The following is a 24,358-nucleotide window of genomic DNA, read 5'->3' as shown; positions in this document are numbered from 1 at the left end:
GGCCAAGGAGTAATATACCCCTTTCCAGGTGGGTAGAATTCCTTTTCTCCCCAATGCAGAATGTTCAAAAAGTCCCCCTTAATCACCGTGTAGCTTCCTTGCTGGGCCCCTGGTAGAGCTGTAAATCTATGTCCAGCGTGTCCTTGGCTTCCAATGGAGACACTACTATCAACTGATACAAGGAGGTCCCTGGGAAACAGATAGGAAGTCCCAAGTCCTCCAGATGCTGAAGATCACAAAGTCCTCCAGGATCACACAGCTAGCAAGTGTCTGAAGCAGGATCTGAATTTATGTCTTCCGGACTCCAAGTCCAAAGCTCAATCCACTGTACCACCAGATTGTCTCCCTTCCTGGAGTGAGAGGTCCACACGTGTTACACATTTCTCACATTTTCCAAATGTATTGATCAGTTTAGGCTGATTTTTTTTTTCTGATTCCAACACACACACACACACACACACACACACACACACACACACACACACACACACACACACACACACCCTCCTACGTACATTCAGGATTCTGGAGGGTTAAGAAGGGGAGGGGAGTGAAGAAGAAGAGGAGGAAACTGAAAGGGGGGTAAGTGGCAGGCGGACTTCCAGTTGAGCTGTCCACCCCCCTCCTTCTGACTCGGGAATGAGAAACTCCAAAACCTTTTCTTTTAAACTCAAACCTCCAATAGCACTCCCTCCTCCCAGCTTCTCAGCTGAGGATCTTACATGATACTTATCTAGTTAAAACAAGGCCATTCACCCAGGTAGATGGCTCAGTGGATAGAGCGCCGGCCCTGGAGTCAGGAGTACCTGAGTTCAAATCCAGCCTCAGACACTTAACACTTACTAGCTGTGTGACCCTGGGCAAGTCACTTAACCCCAATTGCCTCATCAAAAAAAAAAAAAAACAAGGCCATTCACCATCAACACCTTCATCTCTCCTACTTATATCACACTAACACACAACTGTCTCTTCTTTTATTTGATTACTCCTCCCACCCACTATTATCCCCACTCTCTCACTAATCTTTTTGTTGTTCAGTGATGCCTGACTCGTCATAACCCCATTTGAGGTTTTCTTGGCAAACATACTGGAGTGGTTTGCCATTTCCTTCTCCAGCTAATTTTTATAAGTAAACTGAGGCAAACAGGGTTAAGTGACTTACCCAAGGTCACACAGTTAGTAAATGCCTGAGACAGGATTTGAACTTAGGTCTTCCTACCTCCAGGCCCATCACTCTATCCACTTCACCACATAGCTCACCTGATGTTCCATATACATGTCAAATTCAACACATTCAAAACAGAACTCTATTATTCTCCACCAACCCACCCACATTCTGAACTCTCTTACTATAAAGGGCACTACTATCCTTCCAGTAACCCAGGTACAAATCCTAAGTGTCACACTCAACTCTTCACTCTCACTCACTTGACATGTTCAATCTCTTGCCAACTCTCCCAAATATACCCCCCCTTTACTCACATAGCTACCACCTTAGTTCAGGCTTTCATCACCTCTTACCTTCAAATCGTCCTCCCCAAACCTTTACATAATCACCTAAGTGATTTTCCAAAAATTTTTATCTGATCTTGACACCGCAGAGCTCAATAAACTCCAGTGACTCCTTATTACTTCTGGGATCAAATATAAACTGCTTTTTGTGGTATTTAAAGCTCTTTACAACCTAGCCATATCTTACCTTTGCAGTCTTCTCATACATTACCTCTCTAGAGACACTTGATAGTCCCACCATCCTGGCCCATTTACTGTCTTCACACACAATCCCCCATCTCACTCTCATATGCCTGGAATGCACTCCTTCCTCTTGTTTCTTTCAAGTCTCAGCTCAAGTGCCTTCTATATAAGACCTTTCCAACTCCCCCAGGCTGCTCAGAGCTAGACAAGTTGCCTTCCCTTCCAAAGTTTCTTTGTATTGGATCTGCTTTATATGTGCTGGGCATATCCACCATACGTGTGTTTGGCAGATGGTGATAAGTACACATGTTGTTTTCCATTAAATTGTAAACTCCTTTGAGGCAGGAACTATTTTACTTTTGTCTTTGCATCTCCAGTACCTCACCTAGCACGAATTAGACTCTCAATAAATGTTGACTTAAATGATTGATCCTCCAGTCAGTAGCTTGGAGTCCCTTCAACATTCTGGTCACTCTTCTTTAGAGATGATCCAGTTTTGTCTGCCTTGTTGTAGGTGTTTAATATATGTTTGTTGAATTGACTTGACATGGACCTAGAGTTGTATATAGTACACAGATATGGTCTAAGGACAACAACTCATGTACCTTCCTCACAGTCACCAGTATGCAGTACTATTTGTCTAAGTTCTCACAGCTGGGCCCCGGGGACTAGGCTACCGCACCTATTCCCTTCACCATTAAGGGGTTCTTCTTAGCTTTGGGTCTATGCACATACTCTAGATGAGGTACAGTCTTAGCAGTCCTCTAGTGAGAGAAATTAGGCTCCTTTTTCTGGCTCAATACACCCTACACACACACACACACACACACACACACACACACACACACACACCCTTTGAACCCTGGAATGGATTTACCTAAGCTTACATTTTGGCTCATGAATCAGGTATATGGAATCATACAATCCTGGACATGTCCATCTCAAGATCAACATTCAGAAGGGAAACACTAAGTGAAGAAAGCAGCCAAGGGCCCAGACTCAAGACTATTCTAGCTGATCCATGGAAGCAGTCACCATGAGGCTGGGGTAGGGGAAGACTACCAGCCCCTCCCCCATCCCTCTAGCAAGAGGTTCCTCATATGCTCATTAGGAGGAAGAGAAGTGAGGCCAAGGGCAGAGTCATTCCCTTTTTAAAGGTCTACTGACTGAATCACTGGTTCTTCCTACTCAGTGGCCAATGAAGGAATTGTTTCTTTGCCTCAAAGGGGGATCCCTTCCGCACTGAACCCCATGTAGTTGGAAGCAGCTAGAGCCTTTGTCATTCCCAAAGAACCCAAGTGCTGAGCTAGCATCCATGATCAGTTAGCATAAGGAAGGGCAGTTTTGCCTATACCCTGTTCAGCCCTAGTTACATTCCCTTTTGGCAGATGAGGAAACTGAGCCTCAAAAGGTTGTGATTTGCCCATAGTCATAGAACTAGTGCCGACTGGGATTTGAATTCAGGTCTCCTGACTTCAAGTTCATAGCTCTTTCAACTATACCACACTGCCAAATAACATTCTCCCTCTGGGCATATTCATGTAGTCTAGATATGAATTAGTTGTTTTGGCCACCTCATCACCCTGCTGACTCATTTCGCACACAGTCCACTATCCACTAAAACCCCCAGGTCCTTAGGAGGCTGAGAGGGAGGATTCTGATACTGTAGTCCCATGTGCAAAATGATGAGGTCTTGGCCCTAGGCTATGGCTATGGAAACAAGAAGGAGAATTGTGTGTGGGGGAGGAGGGTACCTCTGGACAGTATGGAGGTTCCCGGTATTACGATCCTATCCTAGACCCAGATTTCTTCTCTTTTAGGACTAAGGAAGATTCTGGCTTCAATGTGGGCATCCCAAAGAATTATATCCCCAGCAGACACCTTTCTTTTTGGACCTCAGTTTCCCCTTAGGGGTTGTACTCCTCATGAGGATGGTGTAGCTTCCTAGTCCTGATAAGAGTTGGGGGGACACTCCCTGCTTTCAAGTTTAAGGCCCCCAACACACAGGAGGGGCCAATGTTGCATTAGAGAGTGGCTGACACACCCTATCCCAGAAGTGGCTGCGTTTCTGGCTTAACCGAGGGGCCCAGCCAATGGCCAACAGAGAATAGCAGGGAGGTCCTTAGCTCCTGACCCCTGACCCCTGACTCTGACCTCCACTTCCAGTCTGGAGAGGGGGTTAGGAGTTTCTGTGAACAGGCTATCCCTGCCCTAGATTTATTAGGGGAGGGAGGACTAGAGGCAGCTGCATTCCGACTCACAGATGGGAACATTTCTGCAATCCGCTGTAATGCACTGGGAGACACTGGGCACATTGCTGAAGTTTGACTCATAGGGACAGGGAGGGTGGAGGGGGGAACTGGAATTGGAGGGGGAGGAATGAGAAGAGAGGAAGGAGAAAGAAGGAGGGAAGGAAATCCCTTGGGAAATTCCTTTTTTAAAAAAACAATCCAAAACTTTCAAAATAAACATTGTTGTGACCCCCTTTTCTTTTTATAGGATCAGGCAATTCCCTTCTATTCCCCCTAGCAAAGACAGGAAGATTGGAAGGGGGTGGGGGGTGATTCAAAGGGGTAGGCAGTGATTCAAATCAGATCTTGAAACTTTTCTCCTGCAAAGTTATGTGTGTAACTGGAATTCCAACCGTGGGACTCTGCCTGTAAATTACCGTGTGTCTGGATGTGTATATATGCATCTATTTTTCTCTCTTTCTCTGCAGGTGTCTATCTATTTCTGCCTATTGAAGTATGGGTGTGTATGTTATATATGTGGATATGAGTCTGGGCGTTTATGTATGCATCTGAGCGCCTCTGTTTTCGCGGACTGCTTTCTTTTTGTGTGTGTCACATCTGTGTGGGTTTGGGCGTCTGCCTCTCGGTGTATTTGTGTCGTCTGGGACTGATTTTTGTGCTGTCTTAGTCAGCTGTCTTTGGGTGTCATGCCTTCTCGGCTTTGTAAGAATTGTCCGTTTCTGCTGTGTGTGTGTCTCTGCGCGACGAGTCTCTGAGCTGTGTATGTCTGTTTCGTGCCTCGGTGTGGCGCCTGTGTCTGGGTTGTGTGTGGACCCGCGCGGCGCTGGGCTGTGCTGGGCTGGGCTCCGCAGGGCTGCGCTGGGCTGGGCTGGGCTGCGCTGGGCTTCTCGGGGCTGGGCTGGCTGTGTGCACCCTCCCCTCTCCTCCCCTCGCCTCTCCTCCCTTCTCTTCTCCTCCCCTCCCCTCCCCCTTGGCCCGCTCTCAGACTCAGATAAAGCATTTCCTTCCATTGTCATCCTACCCGGACGGCCCCGCTGCCAGGGCCCTCCCCCTCCCGGCCCCCTCCCTTCCTCTCCCGGTCTCGCTGACTCTCTGCAGCCTTTGGTGCCTCGGGGGATGTGAGGCCGGCGCCCCCGACCCCCCGTGCCCGCCCCGATTCCCACCATGAGCCCCCCGCTCTGAGGGCCCCGGCCCCTGGATGCACAGACCCGGTGCTGGTGAGTACATCGCCCGCCCCGGCCCGGCCCCGGGTCCCCGCCTCCTCCTCCTTGCCCTGCGTTGGCACGGTCCCGGCCCCCCACCGCACCCCGAACCCGCGGGCCCCCCAGTGCAGCTGGGCGCAAAGCTGGCGCTGCGCTTTCCTCCCTCCCTCTCCTCCACGGTCGGGGCCCTTGGATCTTCTGGGCCCCACGGCGGGGCTAGCTCAGGTCGGGGCCGGTTCTAGGGCCGTGGGGCTCCCACATTGGCCCGCCCCTGGGGTAGCAACAAACCAGAGGAGGGAGGCCCACGGGCTGCCTTCCCTGCGCCCTGCTGCCCCGAGTCCCACATCCCCCACTCCTGAGCCTGCGGAGGGAGTGCCAGGCCCGTCCAGGGAGCCGTGTAGGGGGGCCGGGCGGTGCACCCGTGCCGGGCATTTGTCTTGCGGTGCTTTCCCTGAGTAAGACATCATCTCCCCCTAGGCCATTGGCCCTGGGACCAGGGCACACCCCCCCCTGCGATGTGGGGTACAGCTATAGACTTTTAGAGGCACCTCTGAGAGCATCTAGTTGAACCCGAAGCTGAAAGCCGGAGGAATTAGGGCATGAGAGAGCTTTCTTAAGACCCTTAGCCTTCCCCAACCCTCCCCCCCCCCCATCATATTCATTAATGTTTAGAGACCCGCGTCAGAAAGTGAGAAGTGGAGGCACCCCCTGATAGGTTCTGGGGCAAAGCAGGTGGAGAATAACAAGTTGTATTTGGGGGATGGGGGAGTTGGAGTGGGGTTGAGTCTGCACCAGAAGACTAGAGGCTCCGCTGCTGGGGCCATAGACAGACAGCTGCATTTCCTTCCAGAACACAGTGTTTTCAGGCGGGGAAGGTCTGCAAAGGGAATGGGAGAGTTTCCTCAGGCCTAACTCAGCTGAGCTCCTCATATATATTTTTTTTTCCTTGAGTTCCATTCAGTATATAATCCCCTGCACAACCGTTCCTCAACAAAATTCACATCCCCCGCCCGTCTGTTGCCCATCCTTCTTGCCTCAGTGGTCACCCTCTCCTTTCCCCCTCTCCATCAAGAAACTGTCTATTCCAACCCCCCTACCCTATCTGTCTGAGACTTTGATGCTGTGCTTTTCCTTTTAATTTATTTGATAGGAGTGAGGCACTGAATCTAGCACCTGGGTCTTCTGGGAATTCGGTTTCTTTAGGGAGTCATCTTCAAGCCCTAAATCTGCCTGTGGTATAAACCTAGGAGCCTTCTTAGGATTTCTGCAAGTTGATGAGCCTCTCTTCTTGCAGTTTCCCAGCAAGATTCCCAAATAGCCTGAGCTCCATTGTGGTCCAGGATTCCCCTGAGGGATTCTCATTCCTCACCACTTAGTACCTTTCCTCCTCAGCCCTGAAGCTAGTCTCCTTCAGCCTGTCTTGGAGTTCTTCCCATATCCTTCACTTTGTCTCCTTGTCCTGTCTGCCTTTCTATTATGTAATACGATTTACCACCACCCCCTTCACAGCCTCCCCAGTGACTGGGGGCCTTGGAACATTGTCTACTTCTGACCCAGGAAGGCACAGAACAGAACTGCACTAATGGGATGTCACCCAGTGAGGCCACAGTAGGAATTCAGGATTCTGGCTAACAGAGATTCTCTCACTGTCCTTTAGCCCCAGATGGGGGCTGTCAGTGTCAGAGTTATCCCATAGTGATATACCCAGGATGGGCCTCCTCAGTCTGGTATTTTATTGACTGTTTAAGATTATCTGTGAATGTGAACAAATCCATCATTGGGTTGTGTGCATGTATTTTCAGGGTTGACTGTGTGTCATATTTTTGTCAGTCAATAAGCATTTATTAAGCACCTACTATGTGTCAGGCACTGTTTTAAGTGCTAGGATACAAAGAAAGGCAAAAGATAGTCCCTGACTTTGAGGAGCTTACAATTTTTGTGATGTGTGTGTGTGTGTGTGTGTGTGTGTGTGTAGGGGGGTCAGGTAGGGGAAATAGCACATAGTGTTATACATAGTAGGCACTAGCAAAATTTTGTTTATGGCAACCAAGCCTTGAATGGGGATGCCAAGGATGGTCAGGAAGACTTTTCTTCAATTCTACCTTCTTAACCTTCCTAAGTGACTATCACTTAACTTTGTGCCTTAATTTCCCCATTAGTAAAACTGGGAGAAAAACTTGGGCTAATTGCTTTTGATGCAAAGGAGGCTAGAATCAGCCAGGCTAATCTCAACTCCAGTGTCTAGTTCAGTGCTATTATGGGGATTCTTTAACCCTATTGTTCTTGACTTGGGCCTTCAGGAAGGACAGGACTGGGGAATTCAACCTCTCTTACACTGCAAGCCCAGGAAGTGGGAATCTCTTGTGCTAGGGAAGCAGGAATTGGGAGGAGTGATGATCTTCATGGCGCAGTCACAGTGAAGGCCCAGGAACATTCCTAGAAACATTCCTCAGAAGAGAATCTAGAAGAATGGAAGGGAAGCTAGGCCAGGGTCAACTCGCCTGCTCACAATAACAGAATCATGGAATTTTTGAGCTAGAAAAGGCACCTTAGAGGTCATCTAGTAGTTAAACCTCTTCACTTGACAGATAAGGAAATTGAGACTTGAGGAGATGAAGGGACTCACTCATCCTTACACCATCAGTCAGAGGGTGGCAGGGTTAGGACTAAAACTTGCTGACTCCCAGGCCAGGGACTCAGCTCCTACACCATTGCTGCCTTCTCATCCCCAGTCCAGTCCTCCTGTGTTCATCTTCCCTTCTCTTCCTTGGCTTCTCCCCAGGCCCAGATCCTGATCAGCCTGTCCTGTGCCCTTTCTGCTCACCCTCTCCACAGCTCTAGCGTGGCCTCAGTCATATTCTTGACTGGGGATTGAGGAGGGGGCCATGTAATGGGATAGTTTAGGAGCAGGAGATAAAGTTAGGCCTTTGGGGGGAGATCTGCCCAGTCTTCAAGGCCCTATGGCTGGGTGTGTGTGTATTGAATCTGTTCACTAGATGGGGCACTTCCTCTGGGACAGGAAGCTTAGATTTCCTGTGAGGGGGGATAAGGGGTGGGGGGCTTGATATTAGGGACATTGCTACTGTTGTTATGTGGATCTAGAGGGGTATAGGGGGTGGGGATGTTGGCTTGGTACTGTGCCCATCCTCCATCCCCCCCAGGAAGCAGGCAGAGGGAGGACATCAGTGGGAGGCCCAGGCTGATGCTAGAGGGAGGAGGGAAGAGGGGGGCCCAAGGCAGTGGGACTGGAAGGGCCAACACAGCAGGAAGCTGGGTCAGCAGGTGACTTAGCCGGGTATTGTGCTTCCTTATAATATTTTCCCTTGTTTCTGTGGTAACTTTTCCAAAGGGATGCAGGGGTCTGGGCCACTGGGAAATGCCCCCAGACAGCTCATTCCTTAGTGTAACAAGTATTGGAGCAAAAAACCTTTACATCCCACCAAATCCTAACCCTCAGGTCACAGATATAATATTGGAAACCCTAGAAGAAGATATTGGAGTATTCATGAGTTTGGCAGGGACAGAGGAAGGGCAGGAATTTGGGAGAAATGGCAAGCCATGGTTTGGTAGGCACTCCTGCCTTTAGGTTTGTCTATTTCCTTGGATTGCAGGGGTAAAATTGAGGGAAACTAGAAAATATAAAACATGGGCTTAGATCACCAAAGAATGGGGACACCTTTTCCCAACAAAGAGGTGATAGGAGGAAGTCCGGGCAACCTGAGTTCCTGCTTCCTCCATCCTTTTCTGTCTCTCCTTGTCTCCTTCCCATCTTGATTGCTAAGCTGAGGTCAGAAGCACTGAATGTACCACCAGGGTTTCCAGCTCCAAGCCCATTTTCCTTGCTGAGTTCTTCTCCAAAGTGCAATGAAGTAGGAGATGGGCAGGTATGTTTCTCTGACTAGAGCAGTTGAGGTAGAGGGAGCCTCATTAGAATGAAATGTTTGTGGTCTTGGACCAGTGCCAAGTGGCAGAATAAATTCAGACCGGTGTATGTTGGTAGGTGTATGCAAGCAATATGTTAGTTGTGTCAATATGTTCGTATAAAGATAGACGGATGCAAGTATATGTTTGTTGGTATGAGAGGAGTGCTGAGATGGTACATGTGAAACACATATCCTTGTGTGTTTATATGTGTTAATTCCATGCACATGCATGGAATATATGTTGGGCTATGTAGCACGGTCTCTGAGGGATTTGCAGACATGTGAGGGGACAGGTGTGTGCCTATTTGCAGAATGCATGCCAAAGTGTAAGGATGTGTTATCAAGGATTCAACATTTTCAAGCTGGAAAGGACCTTAGAGATCATATAATCCAGGTCTTTCTTTCACAGATGAGAAAACCTAGGCCTAAAGAGATTAAGTGATTTAGCCAGGCTTATGCAAGTAGCGAGTGACAGGGCTGAGAAGAGAATACTACTATCTTTAATAAGTAAGAGTAATTGACATGAATATGGGGTTGGGGTGGAGGAGGGAATAAACATTTTAAAATCACCAACTATGTACCAAGCATTGTGCTAAGTGCCTTACAAATATTATCTCCTTTGATCCCCACAAGCACCCTGGGGTCTGGGAGCTATTATAATCCTCGTTTTATAGTTGGGGAAACTGAGGTGGAGACTAAGTGTGTAAGGCCAGATTTAAAGTCCTGTCTTCCTTTAAGGAAGTTAGTATAAGGACTGTGAGCACTCAATGACTTGCCCAAGGTTCCTCAGCCTGAATTAGAATGGATACCCTTTTGCACTATAGAACCCAGCATGGCTTGGTGCTTGGGCAGGGATTGTAGGTATCTATGTATGCGCACACACTCTGGTCACGGTGGGCGATGATGCTGATGCTGGGCTCTTTGGACAACCATCTAGGCCTGTCATCGTCTCATCTCCTTTGCCCTGACTTCGAGTCCCACTTCAGACCCAGGAGGCTTTTTAATTCATCCTAGTCCAGGGGGAGCCTACTTGGTCGACAGGAACCTTGTGGAAACTCATAGCTCAAATGGTTTTTCCTCGTTCAGAGCTACTGTGCCTGATGTTTTCTGTCTTTTTATGTGGGGTATAGTTAGGCATCCGCCTGCACATCTCCTTCCCAGGCCACATCTGGCCGATGGGCTGAGCTGACTTGAGGCATACATGGAGTAGTGCTCCTTATTCGATCCCAAGAAGCTGCTGGAGAGTATGAGGGACCATGTCCTGGTACAGGAGATGAGCTGCCCGCTCAAAAACCTCGTGTGCCAGGCTATAGGGTTGGGCTGAGAGACTGATTTAGTTCATGTGTAAGGAGGAAATCTGGGGAGGTAGGCGTGGGGCTGAGGAGGAGGGGTGCAGGTCAGCCAAAAGGAAGGGAGAGACCAGATAAGGCTTGGTCCTCGTGGCATCTAAGTGCCTATCCTTCATGAGCCTCCCTTCTCAGGTACTGTGTATTGAATGGTGGTGTGGAGGTAGCCTTTCTTTTCAGCCTTACTTCCCTACTACCCCCTTCTCTTTCTTCCAATCAAGCCACAGAGAGTCCCTGTGAGCCATGTCCCTCTCTCTTGGGGCCCAGCCTGGCTCTTTCTGCTTCCTCTTCAGTGTTTCTGGGATACTATAAGGTTTAAACCCTCACCTAGCATCTTGTACAGGAAATATTGCCTAAAAGGGAAATAACCAGAGAAGAGGGACAGGATGAGGGAGAGGCACCGTGACCATTGAGAAGATAGGACCAGAGAGAATCTCAAGATCCAGAAAGAAGGGACAGGACCAGAGACAGACTTTGGAACTAAACACCAGGGTTAGGTCGGGAAGAAGAAACATAGTCTGAAATATAGGACAGGGCCAAAGATAAGACCAAACTAGCCCAGGGATTCCAGGCCAGAGAGAAGAGAGGGTAGATGGGAGCCAGAGTCAGACCACACTTCTAGTCCGTTCCAATTCTTGTTTCTTTCTTGGAGAATGGTGGAGCCATTGGTTGCTAAGTTGTGTGGGCCTACCAGTGTCAGGGGGTAGCTGGTCTAATTAAGGCTTCCATAAGCGAAATGAAAACCTGTTGCTGCTTGGGCCTCATACCCATCCCTGGACAGGTCAGTTGCTTTGTACCATAATTTCTGTTAGGGTTAGATTGGAGCTCATTCTGTGTTACCAACCTCCAACATCCTCTCATCCACTCTCTCTGTCTTCTGACTTCTCAACCCCAGCCTTTGTGTCTTTCATTCCCACATCAGATTGGCTGGAAGAATGTGTTCCTACTCTCAGACCTCCCGTGCAACCCCCCCCAGAGCACAAGTGCTTGCTTATCTCCTGTGCCTCTGATCTTTGGGGGCCATCCTTTGCTCCTTGGCAGATTCTAGGGCAGGGGGCTAGAGTGATAATAAAGGGCCTAGATAAGCCTTGGGCTTCACTGGCTTGCCCTGACTTCCTATCCTGTTCCATTTCCTCTTACCCTACTCCCTGCACTGGGTAGGAGGGACCCCAAAGAGATCAACCGTTGTAGATTATCAGAAAGATTAAACAACCAGAGACCTGTCCACAGGAGCCTATAGCTTGGTGCAGTTCAGGTATACTATTCCCATCTTAGCTGCCAGGTAACTCAGCCCTCCAGAGCCTTTCTTTGTTTTTTCCTGACGCTCCCAGAAGCCAGACTCTCACCCCTACGGTAGACCGTCTGGTGTGCGGGACCCCAGATAACTCCTAGGATGCTAGGGGGTTATGGGGTGGGCTAGGGGCTACAGTTTCAGAAAGTCTGGGGTGGGGGAATTCAGGAGTATAGTTACAGGGCTGTTGTTTTGTTAAGAGTCTCAGGTCCCTTAAGCCTAGACCTCATAAGCACTAGCATCAGCTACCTAGGGTGTCTCGGATTCGGAAATGTGCTCTCAGAATGACGGGGCTGGTAGCACTGGGGGTGGGGGAAAGAGCCCCGGACAAGGGGGAGCCTGAGAGTTAAAAATAGAACGACTTGGGTTTCAGTTAGCAAATGTGGAGGCTGGCAGCATGGAGGTGGGGGGTGGAGATTAAGTTTTGTTTGCCCCAGCCCTGTGTTTCCCCTGAGACCTAGGAGTGAGTCACTGTGGAGATACTGACAAGTAGCCTTGTTACCCCTGTCCCCCACCATCCCAGGGCTGGATGCCTAAGCCCCTCCTGGTCCTTGAAGGAAGGGAATTTACACTTCAGGAAACACTTGTTTGCATCTCACAGTTGATAGGGCCTCTAAGGAAGGAGTGACTGAAGAAAGGTGTGGAATCTCCTTTTTAGGCCTTGGAGAATGTAAAGGGGCTCAGGAACCTCATCTGATTTCTAACATTAACCCCTCACCTGTGCTTATCTATCAGTATTGCTTAGGAGAAAAGTTGCCCTACCTAGACTTGGAGGGAAATGTGGGATAACCTTGGGAGTTTCTTGGCTTTTGCCAGTCAAGAGATGAGCAGATTCCTAGGGGGCAACCCAGAACAGGTTACCCTTGGAAGGGAACATTGGACTGAAGTGGTTGTAGATTAGGACTTAGGGGTAGTAAGGGGGGACAGAGACAAGGGACGACTCACAATTTCACTCAGCTTTTCTACATAGGGAGAAGTAGGCCAAGTTCCTCAAGCCAGGCTCCTCCACCCATGAGGGACTTGGGAAAGCAGGTACGTCAGCAGCCAGAAGTTTTGTTGTGGATCCAAAATTTTCTCTCACCCCAATCCTCCAGCCTTTCCTAATGAAGCGGGTCTTCCAAGTCAGCCAGGGGTCAACCACCTGGATCTGGGAAGCAGGTTGGCTGCTGTCTCATTCTGGGGAAGGTCCAGGAATGGAATAGCCTCAACTTGGAGTGCTATCTCTGTAAGCAATTCGGGAACTCTTTCCTTGGCAGCCCCGAAAAGAGACCCTTCCAGCTCAAACATGCTATGAACATGGGACAGAAGAGAAATGAGGCCGCTGATGTCAGTCTCGAGTATTTCCAGCACAGAGGCCCTGAAAGTAGCATAAAACATTTCTCAGTACATGAGCTATTAGAGTCAGAAGACATCCTAGGTGTCTACTGCATGCCTAGCACTCTGCTGAGCTCATAGGTATGTAAATGTAGATTTAGGGAATACAGTCCCCAAGAACTTACAAACCAGGTAATTCTGATGAGAGAACCCTGAGACTTCCCTAAGAAGAGAGAAAGGAAAACCCTACCAGTAGCAGAAACCCTTACTGAAGTTAGACACCAAGAAGAACTTTGTATAGGTATGTGAGATACTGGAATATGCAAATGAGAGAATGACCAGCCCAGAGGCCAATTTATTTGCTCAGTGGCCTGTGGTGAGAGCTATACTCTTTTTTTTTTCCTTTTTTTTTCCTTTTCTGAGTGGAAGGAGAGAACAACAGTGACCAAGCCTGTGGAAATGCTACCTGTCATCCTAGGAATATTGGTTTGCCATCATCTACTTAAGGAAGAAGGAAAGCTAGTTAGTAGCCCAGTCTAGCCATCGATAAGGTAATGTAAGGTGTGATGGAATGCCTGACAGTGGACCCCTAGAAGTATTCTCCTGTATGGTTCAGGAAAAGGAAGAGATAACATGAAGAATATTTTGGGTCCAGCTTCGGCCGATCTCTTAGGACAATAGGCAGAGGAATAAAAAAATCAGGCTGTGGTTTGAGATGGAGTACTTTGGCTTCTAACTAGAAACAAAGAGCCATCCTAATTCACACCACCGTTATATTTGAGTGCCAGCATTCATTGTTTCTTGCTGCTCCGTGACACCATTACTGGCACAGGGCCTGGGAGCCACGTCCCCAGAGAGGTCGCTTGGCCTCAGACATCACCATCTACTTCCAGGTCCCAGGATGAAGCAAGATTCCTACAGTGACAAATGTCTCTTCCCTCTACCATGAAGTTGGGGGTCAGGGGTGCAATGGGCATGGGTATGGTGGGAAGCGTGTAGGTGGGGAGTGACTAATGTTTGTTGAACTGTGTTTCTAGCCCCGGGTACCCTATTGATGGTCAGAGGTCAACTAGTAGTAGTCTCCCTAATTGCACAGATAAGGTACTAGGGCCCAGAGAGGTACAGTCACTTGTCCAAGTTTGAACTGGGAGTAAAAAATGGCAAAACTGGGATGTGTACCTAACTTCCAAATCCATTGTATGGCTACCTTTGCCAACCATCCAGCATCCCCTGCTTAGGGTATACTGCAGGATACATCTGTCTCATGACTTGAGACAAGGAGTGGGAGGCACCTCCCCCAAGCAGATCTAGAAACATGTTGGTTCTTAGGCACAAATCTGGGAGGTAGGAAGATTTTGTTCTAGGCAGTGTTGGGGAGGCATCGGACTGTGGATGCTGGGCTAGGAATTAGGACTGGAAGAGCTAAGTTAGGCTAGAAGGATCAGGCAAGCTTGGGCTATGAGCAGGCACCATCAAGGCAAGGTGGAGAGTCTGGGCCTAAATGAGGATGGTCGGAATCTAGGGAGACAGACCCATACCAAGAAGACAGAAATACTAAAGTCTTAGAGCAAAGCAGGCAGTTCAAAATAGAGCCAAAAACCCAGTAATCAGGAGATCTGCAGGAGCTGTAAAACCAAGACAAAGCAAGTCATATTTAAAGGATTTCAAAAATATACTAAGGCTATAAGCTTCTTCAGGCAGGAGCAAGTCCAATAAGTAGGAGATAACGTGATGTAGTGGAAGGAACACTGAACTCAGAGGGACCAACCTGTGTGACAATTAATCCCCTTCCACTTCCCAAGTACAGTCTCCTAGAACAATTTAGAAACTTCAAGGAGTGATTGTGACTGATCATGCATGCCAGCTCACAATCTCATGGGAAAGGTAAAAAATAAAATAAGGAATAACTTAGGCTTATTGTAATAAAAATCTTCCCAACAATTAGAACCATCCTAAAATAAAATGGACCCTGTTGTTAATTAGTAGGTGTGTGTCCCCCCCCCCCCTTGCAAATCCCAGGAGTCTTCAAACAAAGACTGGATGACCACTGGTCTGGGGTATTGCAGAGAGCCATTCTTATTCAGATATGAGTCCACAAGGTACCTTTTTTTCTTTTTTCTTTTGTAAGGCAATTGGGGTTAAGTGACTTGCCCAGGGTCACATAGCTAGTCAGTGTCAAGTATCTGAGTCCAGATTTGAACTCAGGTCCTCCTGACTCCAGGGCCGGTGCTCTACCCACTGCGCCACCTAGCTGCCCCCCACAAGGTACCTTTTGAGGTCACTTCCAACTCTGTGATTCTGTGACCCTAGGCAAGCCACTCCTTGATTCCTCATTTCTACAATAAGGTCCCTAAATGCCAGATAGTTTGACTAGATGATCTCTAAGGACCCTCTCCACTTCAAACCCTAGGATTGATTCTCCAGATTGGCTCACTTGAGGCCTGCTTGTAGAGGTGAGTGGATATATCCTTGATATAAGAGAGGAATAAAAAAGTAAAATAGCTTTAAACAGATTTTTTTAAAAGTTCTATTTTATCTTGTTTTTATATCACAGTAATATTGAATAGATTTAAACAGATTTTTTTAAAAAACAAGTTTTCAAATTTTGTTTTTACATCATAGTCATATCAGATAGCTTTAAACAGATTTTTTAATGTTTTGTTTTGTTTTGATTGTCAGTCATACCATCCCCTACCCAGTGAGCCCTCTCTTGTAACAAAGAAAAAGAATTAATCAAAGCCAACCTCACATAGTGATATTGTATGCACCGGCCTGCACCAGCAGTCCCCCACCTATCTGTTCAGAGGAGGGAGGTCCATTTCTTCATCTCTTTTCCAAGGTTAAGCTTGTTAATTATGGTTACACAATGTTCAGTTTAACATTTTTTTGTTCTTTTCAATTACATTATTCTAATCACTCTATTTTTTTTCCTTTTTTAAATTTCTGTTTATTTCATTCTGTCCTTTCAATCCAAATCTTCCCATGTTTCTGTGCACAGTAATGACCCATTACATTCTACCACAGTTATTCAGCAATTTCCTAATTGATGAGGTTGAGGATGCATCCAGTGTTTTGCTTTGTGGTTTTGCCTTGTTTTGTTTTGTTTTGTTTTGTTTTGTTTTCCCTACCACAAAAAGGTGTTGCTATGAATATTCTGGTATACAGAAGACCTTTCTGCCTTTGACCTCCTTGGTCAAAGTGGTAGGATCTCTGGGTCAAAGAGCCTGAAGAGTTGAGTGACTTTTCTTGAATATTTCCAGATTATTTTCCAAAATGGACCAATTCACAGTTCTATCAGCTGTGTATCAGTGTGTTTTGTCTTCCAACAGCCCCTCCAACATTGACTATTTCCATCTTTTATCATCTTTGCCAGTTTGCTGGGTGTGAAGGGAAGGAAACCTCAGAGTTGTTTTAATTTGCATATCTCTTATTATTAGTGATTTGGAGCAGCCTTTCAAATGGTTGTTGATAGTTTGCAAATCTTCTTTGAAAATGGCTTGTTCATTTCCTTTTGACCAGGGACAGGTTTTGACACTCACGCACCCAAAACATGATTAAAATAGTAAACATGTTTAAGTAGACATCACTGCAAACCCCAGCTCATGGCTGTAGTGTGGCCAGAAGGGGAGAATATGGACTGCCCCCTGGAGATCTTTAAAAACGGGAAGGACCTCAAAGGTATCTAGCTTATGGGACAGAACCATTTGGGGAAAGTTCTGTCAGGGTAAGAACTCTGGGTATTTTGGAGAAGAGAAATCTCAAGAATACTTCCCAGAAGGCTGTGGCTCCAGAGTCCTCCGTGTGGAAAAAGCCCAGATTAAGGCCTCTCATCCTGAATACCCATAGAAAGTAACATTGTGTTTCCTATCCTTTGTTCCAGGCCCCCAACTCACTGGGTGAAAATCTGTGGCTCAAAGGCAGTAGGAAATAGGGAAATTAAAATCTGGCCTCAGACTCTTACTAGCTGTGTGTCTCTAGTTAAGTCACTTATCCTTTGTTTGCCTCAATTTCCTCATCTGTAAAATGGAGATAATAATACCACTTTCGAAGGACCCTGTTTTTCGTGTTTGGGATTGACCGCATCGTTGGCTTGCTTTCATCTCCTTGATGTCCCTGACCTTAGCCTTTACAGCATCCTGATTTTCCCTAGGGCTCAATGACTCGAGCTTGGCAGCTTCACTGTCCCTGGCATATGCAGACTGGGCAGCTCCCAGCACTTGCTGCCAATAGGATTGATTTGCGTTCTTGATCCCTCCCCCGCTTCCCCCCATTCATGACCTGCTAGTGTCATCCTCCTAAACTACACAGTATTTAACTGTTATATTTGTTCTCTCTATCTTCTGCATATTTTTATATATGTACTTCTCTCTCCTGTTAGAATATAAGTTTTCTAAGAGTAAGTATTATTTCTTTCTTTACAGTTGTACCCCCCAGCACCTCACACATAGGCTTGCACATAGTAGGCACTTAATAAACGCTTGTTGACTGATAAATGCTTGCTTAATTGATGCCAGGGGGCAAGGAGCCAAGGAGGCCTTTCTCCCACCCCCATGGAGCTCTCTCTCCCACTGTCATGGTTACAGCCACTTCCTGTTTGACTCACCCTAAGCGGGAGCAAAAAGAAGAGGCCGGGCAGGCTCCCAGCCGACACTGCTGGCCTCGTGGGGCTGTTTACAACAGCGGCAATGTGGGATTCCCAGAAAGAGGCTCCAAACCGGACATCCTGAGGTAGCAAAATACCCAGGTGTCACGGGCTAAAAATAACTATCTTGCGGCTGCCTCAAAGGTGGCTGGCCCATAGCGGGGTAGGGTACAACAACCCACAGTGGGAGAAAGCTACTGCCTTACCTGCCTGCCACAGTTTCCCAGCCTTGTCTCAGTCTGGCTCAGCCTGACCCTTCTCCTGGGCAGGAGTGTGATTCAACTCTTTTGCCATGGATGCAGTTAGCATGATCCCTTTCTACACCCAACCTCTACAGATGCTTCACTCCTGCTGACAGGTTAAAAATGTCCCTATAGTGTGGGATGCCAGCCCACCTGGACCCTCTTCTGCCCCACTGTCAGAGGTGCTGACTCTCCTTGATGACTAACACAAAAACCCTCATACTAAGTATGAAAGCGTCAGAAGGCATAGATAAACCAGTCCCGACCCCCACCCCCAAAGTGCTAATTTGAGGTTCCATGTAGTAGAACCAGGGTAGACATGGGGACTATCTCTGACAGCCCCCTCCTACCACCGCCAAAAGTGGTATCACTCCCAACCCTGTATTTCCCACTGCTTCACTGTCTCGTGACCCTACCAGAGCCTTGAAAGCTGGCTTACTTGTTCAGCAGAAAATTAGGGCCTCGCCTCTATTTATTATCTTCAGTCTATCCTGTCTATGTCTTTTTTGTATCTTTGCACACTGTCTCCTCCATTAGACTGTGAGCTCCTCCAGAGCGGGGATGGTCTTTGTCTTTGTATTCTCAGTGTTTAGCACAGTGTTTGGCACATATAGGTGCTTAATAAATGCTTATTAATCGACTGATTGATCATCAATTGTTCTGAATTGTTCAAAATCTATTCCTATATTTCGTCCCTTTTTAAAGTTGTTTTTTCAGTCATGGCCAATTCTTCATGACCCCATTTGGGGTTTTCTTGGCAAAGATACTGGAGTGGTTTGCCATTTCTTTCTCCAGCTCATTTTACAGATGAGGAAACTGAGACAAACAGGGTTAAGTGATTGGCCCAGGGTCAAAGAAATAGTGTCTGAGGACAGATTTGAACTCAGGGAGAGGAATCTTCCTGCCTCCAGTTCTGGCACTCTCCCTACTGCGCCATCTAGCTAATTTGCCACAAATATGCTTTAATTCACCTCATAAATTAAGCTTACGTTTATTAATTAATTGCCAAGTATGTATTAGACACTATACTGAGAATAAAAAAAATGAAAAAATTATTTTTATGGGCAAGAATGTCCTGTTTGCCTTTAAATCACTTGAATATTCTGAGTTTTATTTGACTCTTCTCTAAAATTAAGTGGTTACTATTTCAGAGCACTAGGGATGAACCATGCTACCCACCTCCTCACCAAGAGGTGAAGGATTCAGAGTACCCAATGAGATGTTTTTCTCATATGTCCAATGAGAAGATTTGTTTTGTCTGACTATACGTTTGCAATATGGGTTTTGCTTTTCTTTCTTAATTTGTGTGGGGTGAGGAGAGTGATGGTGAGAGAGAAGGCAGATTTTTGCCAACTGGAAAAAATAAAATTTAATGCAAAATGAAAAAAATAAGAAGAAAATAAAATAAAGTGGTTAGTCTAGATCTGTCCTCTTTTAGCACTAAATTCTAAGATTCTATTCCCCATTTTCACTCTGCTCTCAACCTTCAGCCATATATTTGTCCACGGCAGTTGGCCAAGGCAGGAAATATAATTCACAAGGAAAGCAAGTGGGTCAGTTTTACTGGAATGTAGCATGTATAAGGAAAATTGAGTGGTTCAGGAGATGGATGATGAGGGTCTACACTGGGGTGACTGTGGTGTGCACAGAGAGAAGTTGTAGAGGGTTCAGGGGTGAAAAGGGAGAGCAGATGGGTACAGAATGTGGAGGATAGTGAAGAGAAATGGAAACAGAGTTAGGGAGAAGAATGAAACAGGTTGGGAAGGGGAGGGGGAAATTGAATAAGGATAAAATAGAGGCGACGAAGAGAGACTGGAGTAGGGGGGCTAAAGCAGGCAGAACACACAGAGACAGAAGCAAAGATGGAAAGCAATGGAACCAGGTGGAGTGGTAGCAGACAGGTCCAGGTGGTAGAAGAAGCTGGCAAATGACCATTTAAGGGGTCGGGTTGTAAGTGATAAGAAGTTTCCCTAACAGTTCCTGGCCCTTTGAGTTTAGAAGATTGCACAGCAAAAAGTGAAAATCCTCAGCCTAAATATTAACAAAACTTCCCCATGAAAGACAAAGACTTCTAGAGGTTATTATCTGTTTCTTCACCTCTCTTCCCACCCTTTGTCCTATTGCAGGAAGAATAGCCCCTTTCTTAGCACAGACTATCCCTTAATTTCCTGTATTACTGTCACACAGGCCTGGGAGGCAGGATTTCTGAATCCTTCTGGAAACCAGCTCATGCCTGAGATTTCTTGCTTTTATTCTAGCTCCAGCGGGGAAATATTAACGAGCCAACATGGTATGGTATGATATTTATTGGATTAGAAATCAGAAGATACTGTCACTATCTATGTGACTTTGGGCAAGTCACTTAATTTCTCTGGGCTTCAGTTTCTTCATTTATAAAATGATGGATTGGACTAGATAGCTCCTAAGGTACCCTCCGGCTCCAAATCTTACCTCTTAGACCTCTTCCAATGAAAAAATGAAAATGAGTTCCAAGAGGGATGGAAGGGCTATTCAATCAGAGATGTAGGGCCAAAACTCTTGCCTCTTAGGTCTGCTTTCTCTCCCCTCCCTTGGTTATGGGGGCAGCACCTCTGTGATTCCAGGTCTCCCTGCCCCCTTCCCTCCTAGTTGGCTGGGGAAAAAAGGGAAGGTGTGATTGATTGATGGCTTGGGACATAGGAAAAGAGCTGAGATATTCATCCGATATGCACCATAGAGTGCAGTCAGTGATATGTCTGGTGTGGAACACAGCCTGTAAGAAAACCAGCTGACCACATAGAGACCAAGAGCACGGGCAAGTTCTTGATGCTCCCCGGCTGACTGTTCATGTTAGTATAGTGGTTTTTTTTCTCTAATAGCTTCCTCACTTCTGAACTGCTGAGTGAGTAAAGCTAAGGCAGAGACTTGGATGACAAATCAGGCACTGGAGATTAAAATGATGACAAGGGTTAAGGAGGCTGGGGTTGGTAGGTACATTAATTGTGGGGTAAGTTGGGTGTTTCAGTGGGTACAACCTCAGTAAGACCTAGACACTTTGAGGTCCCAGCTCTCCAAAGAGAGGAATTGAGGTTCGTCTTTGGGACCCTATAAGAGGAAGAAAGAAAAAGGAAGATAAAAGGAAGTATCCTTGGAGACAGAAGATTCTCCTGCCACAGGTTGCTATGATTAGCTGGGTTGGCCATACTTCACTCCTTACTCGGCCCTACCTTTTTCTCAGCCTACCACCTCCATTTTTCTCATCCCCTGGGTATTTCCATTTATTCTCTTCTTTGCTCATTGTTTCAGTTCTTCCCAACCACAGGTGACAATAATTCTTTGGAGATGATAAAAGAGCAAGGTATCCCCAATTCACCACCAGACTAAGGATCAGTGTTTATATTCTGGTCCTGTCTTATACTTCAAAACCTTAAATGACTTGTTTTTCCACTCCAGGCCTTTGTTTCTCCCCTAGGTGACAAAGGGAAAGAGGTGTCTGCCGAGGTTCCCTTTCTGTGCCAGTATGGCTTCAGGCTTCCTAACTGAGCACAACGTTCAGGGAGGCCAAATGATTTCACCAGGAATTGCTTTCAGAAAAGCAGCTCTAGTTGCCAGCACAAAGGGCTTTTTTGAGTGTTGTTTATAACCCAGGTCGTCGGAAAACATCCTTTTCAAACCCAGTAACAAACACTTCAGAGTTCAGGGCCATTGATTCTTTTCCTCCCTAGAGAGAAAGCATGTTGCCTGATGTGTAGGGTCAGGCTTGAGCAGGAGCTCAGGGAAGTCTGGCTGAATTCCAGGGCATCAAAGCTGGAGACAGTCACTGACCTGGTGTGGTTGGGCTGGGACAAAGTGGAGGAGTAGCTGAGAGAGACTGATTGGTGACTGAGCGTACTCCACAGAGCTAGAGCTAAGGATGGAGGGATATCCTTATGGATGGATATCGATTTGATTTGGCTTGTCTTTCAAGAAACTTGGAGAGCCATGGGCATTTACCTAATTTTCTGGGGTGAGGGGAGATGATAGGGAGTGGGGGATATAGCTTGTTTGGAAAAATGGAGGTCTTGGTAGATCTCAGAGTGGGAGAACTGTCACCTGGGGAGGGGCATCTACTCACACTGCCAGAGAAAATGCCAACTTCTAAAGGTCTATGCTGATCTTAGAGCAGGGGGCTAGAAGGAGTGTGAACAAATAATTATTGGGCATCTGCTAACGGTAGCCCCCTAGCCCTACACTGTGGCAGGAACTTTAGGAGGCAGTAAAATTCAATCTCTGAGAGAAGCTTAAAATCCAGATAGGGAGACAAAAGGAGTGGATTAAAAAGAACACAATACTAATGCATGGCTAAGTGCCCCAACTCATGCTACATAGCTTCTATGGGAAGTCATTGAGATTCTTGGAAGTCAGGAAGAAAAGAGATCAATTTGTACTGAAGTGGTCAAAGAAGGTTTTAAAGAGAAGGTGGTACTTGAGTTGGGCTTTGAAGGATGAATAGGCAGGGAGAAGAGCAGACCCAGCAGTCAGGAATGCTTTTGGTGTGTTTGGGAGGCTGAACAAGTGAATGAAAATGAGAGAGAGGGGACAGTGAACGGGTAGATGTGTTTCTATACCCTCTTATGTCCTGAGCTCCCCACCCCCTACATAGTAAGGTGCCCTCAGGGAGTTCTCTGTTCTCTAGCCAAACCAAAACAAAGCAGTGTTAGCCAGTTGGCTTTCTTACAATATCTCCCCTGCCTCTTTAAGTGGCACTCAGATGGCTTGAGGGTGTTCACCTAGGCACCATTTCTTCTTGCTCTTTCCTAAGTTCCGTTGACCTCTCCCACCTCTCTTGCCCTTTCTCTACGCTTGAGCTGAGCAATTTTACTTTGGGGAAGGCAAGAAGTTACAACATCCACTCATTCTGGTCAAAGAATTTTAGAACCTCTGGTACCTTTCCAATTATCCTCTGTGCCCCTCCTCGATAACCTTTCCCTAGACTTCAGCCTCAGGGCTGAATTTAAGATGACAGTTAGAAGTGGGGCCTGGGGTATGCTGTTCTTATCATTCTTTTCCTTAAGTTCTTTCACTGGCTTTGGCCCCTTCCAACACCTCTCCCCTGCACACAGACCTTTGCCTCTGCCTCATTCTTCCCTACCGTTCTCTTGTCTCCTTTATCTAGAAAAGATCTCAAATGCCAAGTCTGAATGACTTTTGGGCTGTGCTCCAACGTGAGGACCCTGTAGACTCCAGGCACTAAGATGAAGTGGCTGGGTCCAATAGCTTAGGAAAAATAACCCATGCCAGGGAGGGATTATCATTTCAGCAGGGAAGGTGGGGAGGGCAATGGGCCTCCTCAGAGGGGATGGCAAGGTCAGTGAAAGGTGGCCCTGGGCCAAGGGTCCTCTCCCCAGTAGCTCCAGTTCTATCCTGCCCTGCCATTTAAACCTCACTTCCCTTCTTCTAGCTCTTACACACTCTCTGACTTATCTCCAGCTTTCTCAGGGTCTAGTTCTCTAGCCTCCACTATGACTAGCATTTTTACTTCAGCCATATCCTCCAAACATAGCATACCAGGCTTTAAATCTGGGCTCTAAATCTGACTTTGCCACCTACTTACTGTGGGACCTTAGCAAGTCACCTAACATCGCTGAGCCCCATTTGCCTCATCTGTAAAACGAGGAAAATAATACTTATAATATCCCCCTTGTGAGGATCCAGAGAATTAAATACTTTGTATTCTTTTTGTGTGTGTGTGAGGCAATTGGGGTTAAGTGACTTGCCTAGGGTGACACAGCTAGTAAGTGTTAAGTATCTGAGGCCGGATTTGAACTCAGGTCCTTCTGAATCCAGGGCCTGTGCTCTATCCACTGTGCCACCTAGCTGCCCCCAAAGTAAATACTTTGTATGATTAAATATCATGCAAATATAAGTATCACTATTAGCTTGAGAGGTAAAATAGTGATAGACAGCCAGCCTAAGATTCAAGAAGACTTGAGTTCTAGTTCCATCTCTGATGCATACTGAGAGTGTGACCTTGAGCCACTCTCTTTGGATTATTCTCCAAGACTGAGAAATTGCCTGCATTGGTGGGCATTTCCTCTGCCAATGAAACTGCAGGTCTGAGTGAATGATAGATCTCTGGATCTCTAGCTAAAGCATTTATTAAGTAAGCACTTTGCATGTGCCATGCACTCTACTAATAGCAGTTATTATTCTCAGACCTCTAGCACCCTCTAAGCTACACGAGGGAACCTCTTCTGGCTGCTCACCCTGATGAACAATTACTGTCTCAGGAAAGGGATACTCTAAGAATTTAGAGAGTGGAGGGAGAGGATTGTCAGGATGGGACAGTTGTCTGTTCATGAAACAACTTTAGATCAAACAGGTCCAGGCTAGAAAGCAGAATGGGCTAACAGAAAGAGCCCTGGATTTGGAGTCAAAGGACCTGGGTTTGAATCTCATCTCTGCTACTTCCTACTTTGCATAATGTTGGGCA

At 46.8% G+C, this 24,358-nt stretch overlaps 1 protein-coding gene across 2 annotated transcripts in view; it reads left to right on the top strand.

Moving 5' to 3' along the window:
* Positions 1-4,876: 4,876 nt before the first annotated feature.
* The window catches only part of HDAC7 (histone deacetylase 7), a 47,492-nt gene continuing 28,010 nt past the window's right edge, over positions 4,877-24,358 (top strand). For both annotated transcript variants that reach the window (XM_043966627.1, XM_043966626.1), the window contains exon 1: positions 4,877-5,164. In XM_043966627.1, the coding sequence (XP_043822562.1) occupies positions 5,146-5,164 (19 nt within the window). In that variant the 5' untranslated portion in view covers positions 4,877-5,145. The remainder of the gene's footprint in view (positions 5,165-24,358) is intronic.

This window comes from Dromiciops gliroides, chromosome 5 (genome assembly GCF_019393635.1).
Source record: "Dromiciops gliroides isolate mDroGli1 chromosome 5, mDroGli1.pri, whole genome shotgun sequence".
NCBI classification, from domain to species: Eukaryota; Metazoa; Chordata; class Mammalia; order Microbiotheria; family Microbiotheriidae; genus Dromiciops; species Dromiciops gliroides.
Note: the sequence above shows the minus strand (reverse complement) of the source record. Positions and strands in the feature narration are given on the sequence as shown.